The sequence below is a fragment of the Triticum aestivum genome, chromosome 1B (assembly GCF_018294505.1).
Source record: "Triticum aestivum cultivar Chinese Spring chromosome 1B, IWGSC CS RefSeq v2.1, whole genome shotgun sequence".
Lineage (NCBI taxonomy): Eukaryota > Viridiplantae > Streptophyta > Magnoliopsida > Poales > Poaceae > Triticum > Triticum aestivum.
Window position 1 is genome coordinate 52,745,465 of NC_057795.1, and position 13,150 is coordinate 52,758,614.

Genomic DNA, 13,150 nt, shown 5'->3' on the forward strand with positions numbered 1-13,150 from the left:
AACTATGAGGAAGAAGTCGTTGCACGCATAGAGGCGGTACACGAGAACAAGTACGTCCATGCACGTATGGAGGAAAGGTGACACTATGAGGAAAGGTACAACAAGGACCGTACGTCGAAGAGGGGGAGGGGGAAGTGAAGTTGCTGCCATTGAAACTATTTTATGTTGGCTTCGTGAACCATTTGCTCGTGAAACTATTTCGCATTTGTTGAACTTGCTATGTAAAACTTCGTGAACCATTTGTGGATGTGTGCTATGTTTCTTAGTTGAACCATTTGCTCGTGAGCTATTATTAATATGGAGCTTATTGTTTATTGTTTTTAAGTTTATGAAATTGTGTGGCCACAAAAAAATTAAGATAAAATACAAGTTGTGTGCACAAAATGCACTATGATCACACCCTACCGCCGGACCTCGTGGCGGTAGGGTTACACAGGCTACCGCCAGGGCATTCGGCGGTAGGGAACCTCACTCCACGACCCTGGGTACTGTGACCAGAAGTGCCAGCTAAAATGCGGTAGGGTTGAACACCCTACCGCCGGGAGATTTGATGATAACCCCCCAGGCCACTTAAACCCCACATGTTAGAGACAGCGGCGGGGGTATATGATCAAGGATTTGCGAGCAAGTGGGGTTATCGTCAATTATCCCCATGTGGAGCCATGGGGTGGTGCGGTGTGCGTGCCCCTTGCTGTTTCAAAAGAAAAGGAAAAACTCTCTGCTCACAGGGCTGAGGCAGAGAGAGCGAGAGAGAGAGAGAGGGGGGAAAGAAGCGCCCCTCTGCTGCAAACCCTCCCTCCTCCACCCTTCGCTGCGACGGCATTGGAGCGCTGCCGCCGCCGCCGCCTGCGGCGATGAACCCGAAGAATCTACACACGCAGACGGGCCCCATCTGCGCCCCCCAGCAGCGCTGCATCGACGTAAGCTCGACCTCAACCTCTCCCTCCTCCCCCTCAACCCCCCGTCTGTGTTCTGCAAATGGAGCCGTACACAGGCGACGGCAAGGAAAGGACCCTGTTTTTTCGAGCTGCCTTCGAGCACCGTTCGGTTGTTGCTAGATAGGGGAGTTAATGGGCGTTGAGGCGGAGGCCGTGGCGCCGTGCCAGTTCTTGGTGCAGCGCCACGGGCCAAGCCGCATCAGCGGGTGCGCCGCCCCGGCTGCTGGGGCCAGGCCGTCGCGCGCGGCCACGGCCGCGCTGCAGCCGGCCGGCGTAGGGGCGGGGGGTCGAGGGCGTCCCCGTCCAGGTCGACGCGCCTGCTGGGGATTGGGGTTTTAGCAGGTTTGCTGTTGCTGCGATTGCCCTGCCGTTGCTTCAGCGATGCATCCCTCCCTCTTCGAAAGGGCATGTTTTGTATCTGCCGCGTGTGTTCCCCTGTTTTGAGTACTGATGCTTTGATTCATTTTCTTGGTAATTGTTGCATCCATCCTCAAACAAAAAATCCCAGCTTTAGCAAATGTCCAAGCTATATATAGGTGTTCGGATCCTTACAGTCACCTGCTGCCCCTCTGTTCACAGTATATGTTTTCAACTACAGGCTTTAGCAAATGTCGAGTTACAACAATCAGCTACTGCCTCCTGTTTACATTACATGATCTCAACACACAATACGATTTAGCATGTCTGTGCTTCAAAATTACTTGTGCTTCCTTCGCCCAAGCGCGTACTATTCCTCCAATGCACAGATGAACAACTCAGCTCCCTTGTTTCTGCAAATTTGTGACTAGCTATTGCTTTCCTGCAGGATATCCCAGTCATTCATTATGACGTAAATGGAGGACTTACGTCCTACATGAGACTGATACGCGGCCGGGTTCGAACGAACAGTCTCATGGCCCCGCTGAGATATTTCAATGTTGCGGTGACACCACACCGTAACCCTAGTTGCAAGGATGCGAATGATGATGAGCAGGACGTAGAGTTGCAGGTGGAGATAGAGGTGAAAGAGGAGAACAAGAAAATGAAGAAGAAGAAGAAGAAGAAGAAGAAGAAGACAAATAAGGAGGAGGAGGAGGATGATGATGATGATGATGAGGAGGAGGAGGAGGAGGAGGAGGAGGAGGAGGAGGAGGTGGAGGAGGTGGTGGTGGTGGTGGTGGTGGACAAGGTGAAGAAAAGTAGTGGGAAATCTCATTACGTAGAAGCTGACAGCAAGTATGAGGAGGTGGAGGTGAATAAGGAGAAGAAGGAGGTGGAGGTGGCCAAGGCGAAGAAAAGAAGAGGGAAATCTCGGTACGTAGTAGATGACTGCGAGTATGAGGAAGTGGAGTTGAAAGAGGAGAAAAAGAAGGAGGAGGTGGTGGTGGAGGAGAAGGATGATGACTGGAAGAAAGAGAGGAAGAAGAAAAGGAGTGGCCGAAGTTACCACATTATTGAGATGTTTAACTCCCTTGATCCATCAGTGAGGGTGCAGCTGCTTGTGTGTGACTATGACGGATATATCGTCGGCTTCCGGCGGCAGGAAAAGAGAGTATGGGGTACATGGTACCGACTTCGGGGAGAGTACATGCCCACCTGGCTGAATCCTGCTGAAATTAGAGTGTCTGGCAACCACAGCACGGAGTGAGTACTTAACATCTTGGTACATTCTTATCATCTCCAGTTCTCGAATTAGTGGAAAGAATTATTACTGAGTAAATACTATCTTGTGTACAGGACCACCGTGGGAGGCATTGATTGCATCATGCATATGTTTTACGCGCTGGCTCGGTCTGAGAGTGACCTTGCTGAGATCAAGGCAACCTTGCTCCGGGCTGTCGTGATGTTTTGCGAAGCACTTCGTTTTCTCTGTATCCTTCAGATGGTCATCGATGCAATTGTAAACAACCAAGATGCCACCCCTCTGCCTAACCACTTCTGGGGGCGCATCAACAATTGGGGTCAACTCTCCAGGATGGCGCTGCAAGTATGCAAGAACGGCGCTGTTGACAGTCCTACTTTGTTGGGCAGGGTCATGCACAGATGCCAATATTTTTCATTTGAGGAGATCATTGGAGATAGGACAAAGGGTGACTTGACACTGCTGATGCGGAACGATGAAATCCTGCTTGACAGAGCAACGTGGGAGTCCCTGCAGGAAGAGGGTGCGGGAGAAGATGTCCATGACCCCCGTTTCTAGTTACTGAAGCTCTACCTGCGCCACCTGCTGCAGTTCTTCTCCAACCCTGCTGCTGTTCTTCTCCAAACTCTGCTGCTCTTCGTCTACGCCTCGTTTTGCTGCTACAATCTGCACCACCCTTGCTGCTGCTCCCCTTCATGACCATCAGCGCGACGACAACTACCTCTTCTTCGCCAATCTCTGCTGATAATGTAACCTCTGTAAATTTTGATTGGAGACTATGATCTGTCCATAAATGATGTTTGGTGCTGCCTTGTCAATTTAGTACTAGTTCTATATGTGTTATCTATCCTGCAAAAGTATAAACGATAATCATTTTAGCAGCAACTGAAGTGAATGCTTAACAACAATTATCTGAATATTAATACCAAACTCCTCACCGTCAGGGTAGTGCACTTGTTTGAACGAATTAAGAGTAAAAGTTCAGCTTCGATCATCATTGTATGGTCAAATCTGTTGTAACTACAGAAATCGCCAGTTACCACAAATCAGCCTTGTGTCATCACAATCACTGTTAGTCATGCCCAGCACTATTCTGCCCCTTGTCCTGGTTCTATGTCAGGTTTGCAGCAAGGTGATAGGCACTCTTAACAGAAAACCTACCATTCTTCTCATGTTGCCAAGCCTAAAAATCATCTTTACCATAATTAGATAAGCAGATATCAGGGATCACATCTGCATCATGTGGATAACAAACTTCTGAACCAGATCCACATTCCAGCGCTTCGGGTTATGCAGCAGTAAGTCAGAGATAGATGTGACTCGAGCCTTTCCTAGGTGTGCTGAGACTTAGGTTGCCTCTTGGTACCCAGTTGTCGCCTCAGATCCTAACTGCGGCACCCGATCCTATTCTCCAGATGATACCATGTTTCAGAAGGTCCCGGCCATGATTAATACCCCGCCACACAGGCGATGATACCATGTTTCAGAAGGTCCAGGCCTAGTGTGTACACCTTCGATTTTTTTGCATTCCCCCACCAAAAGTTGCAGATGAGTTGTATGAAATCTTCGCAAAGCCCAACTGGAAACCTAAAAATTCCCATTGCACAATGTAGGTAAAGTCTGCATAACAGACTTAATGAGCACTTCTTTCCCTGCCGAAGATAAATAATTTTCAGACTAGTCCAATAGGCGCTTTAGAAGCTTTATTACGATGGTTTTGAAATTTCCTGCTTTCATACAGCCAAGAGGTACAGGTAGGCCAAGGTACCTCTCTATAAAACCCACAGATTGGACTTGAAGAATCTATCTTACCATCTATCCATCCTGCTGATCACACCCATTTCCTAGCATGGGTGAGCACATATCTGTTTAGAATACCCTGCGCTTGTTGTGATACCCAGTTTTGCTTGCAGAAAAACCCATCATACCAGGTGCTTTGAACAGCCCAATTTGAAAAATGGCATCACAGATTCAGAATTATCTCTGGATTAACTTACTGGTACTTGGTGTGTAGATGAGCAAAGAAGTCTCTTGCCATCTGTTTTCTGATCATTAACAATCTGGTCTGCTCCGTTCTTCAGATAAGCTAAGCGGTTCTTATTTGCTCTCCAAGTGGCCTTCCGGTGAAAAAAGTCGGTCGTGTTGCGATCCCCCCTCTCAAATCCATGTGATTCTTGACCTCTGTAGCCACGTAACTTACTCGCAACAAAGCAACTCATCCAGCTCAACTGTTTCTGTTGCACAACACTGGCTTCTTCATCCGAGACATGATAGATCAGCTCAAGCTTCTTCCATGTCTTTTCGAATTTCGGTGGCCACAACTGCATCAGCCCCACCTTCATTTGTGCAGCCTCATTCACATCAGCCGCTCCCTGAGCCAATACACACACCTACACAAGCATTCAACCCAGCAGCCATGCCCTGATTTTGCACTGTCCCAAACTGGCATGCTCCACACCCAGAAACAGCACCCAGCAGGAGGCAAGGAAACAGAGGCTGAGGGATGAATATTTTGACGCCAACAAAGCAAAGCCAAATGCCTTGGAGCTCTTCGTTGTGCTCCCGATACAGGCACACCCAACGACGCCCTTCCGAACCACAGCTCCACCTGCCCCAACCATGCAGCAGCGCCGCGCTTGGCACAGCCAGAAGACAAGGCGCCTGGCTCAAGGGACGCTGCAGTGCCCCAGAATGCCGATCCCCTTTCTCATTTGTGATCCCCTTCACCCGCGCCTCCAAAAGATTACATAGTCAAATGCATATCTTAATTTGTCCACATTACATAGTCAAATACATATCTTAACTTGTCCACATTACATGTCAAATATATCTTGGCTTGCCCACATTACATACTAGTCAAGACAAATTTGACCAGGACACTACATTACATAGTCAAATATCTTAGCTTGCCCACACTACATAGTACTGTACTAGTCAAGACACATCTAACCAGGATACAACTAACATCCAACACACAGGTACCACTTTGAGATAAACCAGAGGCCATCAGTAGGGCAATAACAATCATCCAGCAACAAAACCCAGACAGTCTTTGCTAGTTCGGGACAAAAGACCATGCGATGGTGACTTCCAACTTACAAGAGTGAACTTCAAGTATACGCCTGCTCCTGGAGGCTTTCTTGGCTTTGAATGCTTCTGAATCTCTCTCAACAGTTTGATCCTCCAGGCTACTTGCCATGACACAGACTCTCAACTCTCCATCGGCTTCAACAGATACAACACGCCGTGAAAGCTTTATCATGCCATTAGCTGCAACAGGCAACTTGTCATCTCCGAACGCAAGCAACTCAATTTTCTGGGCGTCGATACTGGCGGTACTGGCAAAAATTAGACCTCTACAACCTTCCGGCCATTCGCCACAAACCACTCTCACACTGATGGTGGCCTCCACTGAATGAACAATATCACCCAACATCAGTGCCACTGTGCTAAGCTTGCTAGTGCTGACATTTTTAAACGCGTACGATTCGCTAGTGCCAGAATCACGATAATAAACAGCCACATAACTCAAATCTCTATCCTCAGATTCAGTTTTGCCCTTTACTCGCAAGTTAACCTCAAAGTACACAGGATCCACAACAACAACAGCGCGGGTTGGACCTGTCAGTCTCAGACATGGATTCTGCATGCAAAATTCAGAATGTAAGTCATGTATAATTTATCTTGAGTAAGACTGGTGCGAATATAACCAATCTAAGCTGATGTCAAGAAAGAATGTGTCCATTGACAAGTAAACCACTTAAGGTAAACTTAATAACAAGAGCTAGAATTTGAGTTGGGTCAGCAAGCATTTCAAATCTTTAACACCCTTGCATTTTAAACAAATAATATGCAGATTGAAGCAAAAAGAAGATGCTAGCATTGAACATCACAATCAAAACATACACTTCAAAACTATGTACAGGATGCAAACGCTTTAGAGGCAAACAGAAAAGGGGTATTTCTTGGTGTGCATAATATGTTCTGAAAGTAATATCTAAGAGATCAGATTGCAAACAACACTAGAGCATTTTCACAGGAGAATACAAGAAATTATCAAGTACATAGGAAATGAGTGCTGGCCTCAAACAAACTGAGGGACAATTCTCAAAGGGAAATAGTCACGAGAGGGTAAAAGTTGCAGGCACTATTCCATAGGATTCCCCTATACCTGGAAGAAATCTACGCTAACTCACATTAGAAATGCACATTGATTATTCAAACTTGAACGTGGATATAACAAGACTGGAAAACAGACTATGTATTTTCATCTCCATGTTGATTTCTTATGTGAAATCCTTTTAGAACTCAGAACTTTTTTGCAAAAAAACAACATGCTTCCCACCTACACTAGCAGACTTATCCATACTCCATGGGTTGATCATTTGGTGTATAGCTACTAGCATTTTTTTTTCATAAAGCAAGTTCCAAGTAGCAATCAGATTTGCCATGGCTATTTTACAATCACCAGTGTATGCATGGAACTTCGTAATAATACCACAGACTCCCATAAACTCGAGTTGTGATATATTAAATTTGTCCGACAATGCAAGGCACTTTATGTTCACCGTCCATTGCATTTGGTATACGGCCTGGATGAGCGTCGTACACAGGTTGGACAGCTTTTCATCATACACAAAGCATTTTCGTGCAAACTTATGTGTATCTGTATTGATATTAGTATAGTAGGTAAAATTATAGTTTGGAGAAAGTCAATGCCAGGGATATGTGTATTTCATCTCCAGAAAGCCTAAGAGAGTAATTATTTTCTCATTTTACTTCATATTTTAAATCTCTAGTTTAACTATACAAGAATATATCCCTATACAAATAACATCATGGAGGCAACAATAATATGGCACCAAGTAACATTCAGCGAGGAGAATACGAACCTTCTTGTCGATGGTTTGGCAGTTATCCCTAGTGCGGTGGAAGATAATGTTGCGATTGTGATCCAACGAGTCACGTGCGGCAACGATACCATACACATCCAGAGGCCAGTCCAATCCACCTTTGATGGCTGCAACTCTGACCGAAAAGACCTGCAGAGTTCGCACAGGGTAGGCCGTACCGCGCGGAGGCTTCTCGTCCGTGTAACGCATGGGCAGGATAGGTGCTGCAGATCAATGTCAACCAATCAAGATGCTTAGCAGAGATTAATCCAAGAGAAATTGATCAAGAGGGGGAGGGGATTTGGGTTTGCTTACTGGTGTCCTCCCAGGAACCGAAGGAGTCGGCCCATAGAAATTCCCAGAATTCCCGGTACCTCTTGGCTTCGACGGCCTCCCAGTCCGAGAGATCCTCGGTGGGATCGATGTCCTTGAGCCTCATGGCCTCAATGTCTTCCTCCATCCACTGGTTGCAGCGCTCGACGGCCTCAGGGTCTCCCGTGGCGATCCACTTGGTCACGGCATCATGCTGCTCCCTCCGCTCATGGTTCCTGCGCGCCTCCTCCGCCTTGGCTCTGTACACGGCCGCTGCCGCGAGGTCTTCCTTGGTCATCGCCCTCGGCTCCCAACATTTTCCGTCATTGACACTCTCATCTTCCAACATCTTCCTCGCCCACTCCAAAGCCGCCGCCTTCTTCGTACTTACTCCCGCCGCCGCCGCCGCCTTCTCCGTTTTGGGGGCGAGACCTCTCTTCCTTCTCTCCGCCTCCTCCGCCGCTTCATCGCCCTTGGTCGCCACCTCATCCCTCTCCTCGAATATCAAATCGATGCAAGCATCCAGCTGCTCCTGCGTCAACGCCATCCCCTCTCTGCTAACGCGAGAAAACCCTAGATTGACTTTCGCCTTCTCTTCCTTGGTCGTCGTCTCGGGCCTGATGCTGCCCCCGACCTTGGCCCTCTCTGCTTCCAAACTCTTCCTCGCCCACTCCAAATCCGCCGCCTTCTTGGCGCTCTTCTTCTTCTTCTTAGGGGCGAGACCTTTATTCCTTCTCTCCGCGGCCTCGTCGTCCTTCATCATCATCTCCTCATGGTCCTTCACCCCCACCATCAAATCGACGTAAGCATCAAACTGCTCCTGCAGTGTGAACGCCATAGCTGCTCTGCTAGAGAAGAGCCAGAAAACCCACCCTAGATCAACCCTCGCCTTCTCTTCTCTGGGTGGGGGATTTTGGGGTTCCTCTGCATTGTTGAGGGCAGAGTTGCCGATTTGGAAACGTCTCGGGTGTTGGGCCAAGGCCGGGCTGCCTGAGGTCGATTCGGACCCGATAGCCCTAGTGGGAAACTTTGCTCAAAGAAGGCCTAATGTTCGTTTCCTCAAAAAAAAAAGGCCTAATGTTCGTATTTTTTTCATGGAAGCCTAATGTTCGTAGGGAAATACCCATTGGCTCTTGGGTGTGTATATACACCTGATGATATGCAAAAATTTCTCAAAACAAAACCTGATGATATGCAAACAGAAGTAATTACGAAAAAAAAATCTGAACCATTTTTTGAAATAAACTTGACATTCTATTGTGCTGGTATAAAAAGTTTCGCGAAGGAAAAGCTCCCGTAGACATCACATCAGGGCAAAAAAAATCAAGGATAAAATATTGCAAATAGTAACTTGTACTCCCTCATTTTGATGACAAGTATTTCCGAACGGAGGGAGTACTCTATAGTGTTGATTTTTTTCCATAAAAAATACCATGAAAGTTATTCCTCCACCAAAAAAATTATATATACGAGCACAATAATAGAAGGTCTAGTTTTTTTTGCATGGTAATACGTGTCTCATTTATATAGAATAAAGATCAAGTTACAAGGCACGTAAGCACCGACCATACATGACTGAAAAGATAGGAAAATCCTATGAAATACCAGCGCCTGTCCCTTTCCTTCGACACCACCGAAGCGGCCACCAAAGGATAAAAAGACAGATCACCTCTTCGTCCAAGCTCGACGCGGCTCCATCGCTGATCAGCAGCTTTACGGACCTCCAAAGTAGTTTGCCAAAAGCAAAACCATAGCCGTTGAAAGAATCAGACCGGGGCAACATGTCCCCGGACACGCCATCGAACTTCAGAACTGACACCCTCGCATGACGACGGCGTCGGAGAATGAAACCAGAACTGTCCGCCTTCGACCACAGACCCAACACAAGATACTCCATCTTCCAGCTGTCACTTGCGTAGACAACCGCCTGCGCGTACTCCTGAACGACAAAACCTCCCTGCTCCACCATGACGTCGGAGACAACGCCACAGCAACGGGGACAGAGCAGAAGGAGAGACACACCTGATGGAGTTGCCGCCGCCGCCTCGTCAACACCATCCATGAACCCTAACGTTGTCGATCTAAGGGATCGACAGAGACACGATGCCATCAACTCCGAGACGCCGCCATGAAGGACACCGCCGGTGTGGGAGTGGGGTTGAGGCAGATTTATTCGTCCGGGCGCCGCTCCCACCACCCCAACGACGCACCACGACCTATAAATCCAAAACCTAACTACAGAGCGGAGGAACGGGGTCCCCCCTCTCTCCGGCCGCTGGAGCAGCAGTCGAAGGGAGAGGGGGCCAGCGCACCGGCCGGTGGAGATCGTAGGAAAAAGTGCCTCGCCCTAGTCGCCTGGCGGCGGCGGCGGCTAGGGTAGGAAAACGTCTCGCACCATCTGTGTCTATAGAAGGTCTAGTTTATTTTGGAAAGTTTGGCTTTTTCACCGTACAATGTTTGTATTCAGACAGCCTAGAATTACGCAGATTGCCCACGCAAGCACCACACATTCATTGGCCCCACGCTTCTTATGTAGTCATGAGTCTTCCTGCCCATATGTTTTCTTCCTCGCCTACTGCGCAATTGTTTTCCCTTTTTCTTTCACCACAATTCCCCTTAGCTCGCCACACCAAGAATGTTCGCTCTTCACGATTAGTATCCTTGGCGTTGCACGATGGAGCTTGGGCGGCTGATGTGGGGCCAGATATAGATATGGACACCCTTCAGGAGTTCCTGTTGCTCTGGGCTCAAATTGCGAATGTGAAGCTCACCATGGGATCACCAAACACTACATGCTGGTCGTGGGAGAAGGATGGCTCCTTCTCGGTGAGATCAGCATACGCCACAAAGTTTAATGGGCGTGAGGTTGCTCCATATGCGGTTCTTTGCGTGCCTAGGCTCGAGGAATAAGTGTTGGGCCTCAGACCATCTAGCCCGAAGGGGATTGCCACATCAGGAGGTTTTTGCCCTCTATGTGATCATCGTGACGAGACGGTAAACCACGTCTTGCTAAAGTGTGACTTTGTGAGGATGGTCTGGCATATGACTCTGAATGCACTTGGTGGGTTGGACCGGGTACCTCGTAATGACAACAATTTGATCGGATTGGCTGCCTCTGTAGTGAGGGCAAAAACAAATTTACTTTGTTGCGGCAGATCTAAGAGCACATGGACGGAAATTTTACATATGATTGGTGATAGATGAAATCATCATCGAGTACAGTGAACTATTTGTAGAACATTGCTATTACACGAAAATCTATTTGAAACTTATTTTATGGAATACAGAGATTACTTCTTGATATATGTGAAATCTAAACCCTCTACACTAGAAGCACAAAGAACATGAAATGAAACCCCACCATGAAATCCGTAAAAATAGATTTAATGTTGATCTATGATAATACCCCATTAACTGCAAAGTTTAGCATGTTGATGATGGAAGAAAGTTTTCATCGAGGTGTGATTTTAAGTGAAAAATCAACATTTTATCCTTTTATCTTGAGCGCATGCCTCATTAGTTAATCATCGATGTACATATGCTAGCTTCATGTTTCAATCATATTTTCCTTTCTCTTTGAGGGATTTTATGACGAGGTGTGTTCAAATGCTTTTATCTTCATGAATGAGTTGAAGTCATTTCCTAAAAAGAATGTAGTGCTTTTACTTTTTGTTTAGGTTGCTTGGCCGAGGCTCAGTGATTGTGTGCACTCCACGTGCATCACCTTTGTATAGTAAGAAAAACATGTTATTTTACCATTTTTCACAACTTGTCAAAATGCATTATTTTACCCACCATCACAAGTCAACAATATGCATTATATTATCGTTTTAATGCTGCTAATTGCATAGGGCCGATAGTGTAGAAAAATAAAAGTTTTTTCTACTTATTTATCTAGTTACAGTAGTTTTTTTGTATATAAAAAACTACAAAGATATAACCAAACCAACCTTCTTTATAATTATGTATTTTACTCCTTGCAAGGACTAGCTATTTTTATCAGATTTCATCTAAAAGAGGATCTGGTGTGTGACAACATCGAGACACAATGTGGAGCAATGCAACATCACAATGAAGACGGAGGGGAGGGAATATTTTAACTCAGTGTTACAAATACGAGAGGGAACAAAGGGAGACGACAACATATATAATGCCCATGGTATTATAGATTTGTAGAAATGCATGGACAATATGTTGTTATGTATTGACACTTGCGCTTATGAAATTTTTCACGTGTATTTTGAAGTTAAAATAAAACACTATAAAAACACGTGCATACAGTCAGCGCTATGAACGCATGCATGAGCACCCTACCCCTATGAGCATCCCTGAGAGACTGACCCGATGGGTCTTTTTTTCGCGATTACACAAAACGTGTATCATTTCATTGATAGGTAGGAGAGAACAAAGATTCATCACATGCATCTCTCTATCGACAAAAACATCGTCTTCTACTGAAATAACATTTCACCTACCATGACAATGGTCACTATAGTCGAATGTATGTGATAGTGAGAGAATATTAACGTGAGGTGTTTAATGCACTATCATCCGTGGATAAAAAGGATATGAATCATGACAAAGAAGAGTGATGGTTATGTGATAGCAAGATAGGTGGTGAGATCGAAGGCCCGTCGCAAAATAGGAGGCATGCAGGAGAATTAAGATGATGTCATGTATCGTTGCCGTGGTGACTGTGGAGTAAATTTTGTTATTGTATCTAAAAGTACATTAGTATATGTAGAAAAGCTGAGAGACTGCATCATGGTGGAGAAGATAAAAGATGACAACAACTTGTGCTATTGTGCTCATTTATGTTTCTCTTGCGCCCATAGCAACACGCGAGCTTCTAACTAGTGTCTTATATAACATAAATGTTGCTTGATGAAATAACAATCTGATGCACCATAAGATAATTGGCTGGAGCTTGAGCTTCTCGACATGCCAACGTTTCTAGTACTCACATCACTGATCCCACTTAGTGTGTGATACGTCCATTTTGCATCATGTTTTTCTACTATTATTTATATTGTTTTTATGCTTTATAACACTTTATAGAGTAATTCTAATGTCTCTTCTCTCATAACATGCAAGGTTTACATAAAAAGAGGGAGAATACCGGCAACTGGAATTCTGTACCTGAAAAAGCTATGTCAGAGATACCTATTCTGCACATCTCCAAATGAGTTGAAATTTTACGAAGAATATTTTGAAATATATAATAAATATTGGAGAAAAGAACTACCGGAGGGGGGCTGCCAGGTGCCCACAACACTACTAGGGAAAACCTTATACACAGAACTTTAGCAGTAGCGTTGGATAAAATGAAGCGCTACTGCTACTTAGCAGTAGCGCGTGTCAACAGAAGGCGCTACTGCTATGTACAT

At 45.9% G+C, this 13,150-nt stretch overlaps 2 protein-coding genes across 2 annotated transcripts; one reads left to right on the forward strand and one right to left on the reverse strand.

Annotated features, from left to right (window-relative positions):
* Positions 1-2,098: 2,098 nt before the first annotated feature.
* On the forward strand, positions 2,099-3,401 carry LOC123086274 (uncharacterized). Its single transcript, XM_044508003.1, has 2 exons — positions 2,099-2,561; positions 2,655-3,401. Exons 1-2 carry the CDS (start codon positions 2,377-2,379, stop codon positions 3,115-3,117), a joined length of 648 nt encoding a protein of 215 aa, XP_044363938.1. The 5' UTR covers positions 2,099-2,376; the 3' UTR covers positions 3,118-3,401.
* A 1,901-nt stretch (positions 3,402-5,302) lies between these two features.
* LOC123106212 (uncharacterized) lies at positions 5,303-8,652 on the reverse strand. Its single transcript, XM_044528440.1, has 3 exons — positions 7,767-8,652; positions 7,452-7,675; positions 5,303-6,202 (listed from the first exon to the last, which is right to left on the reverse strand). The coding sequence occupies exons 1-3, from the start codon at positions 8,599-8,601 to the stop codon at positions 5,615-5,617; spliced, it is 1,647 nt and encodes a 548-aa protein (XP_044384375.1). The 5' UTR covers positions 8,602-8,652; the 3' UTR covers positions 5,303-5,614.
* Between the last annotated feature and the right edge of the window lie 4,498 nt (positions 8,653-13,150).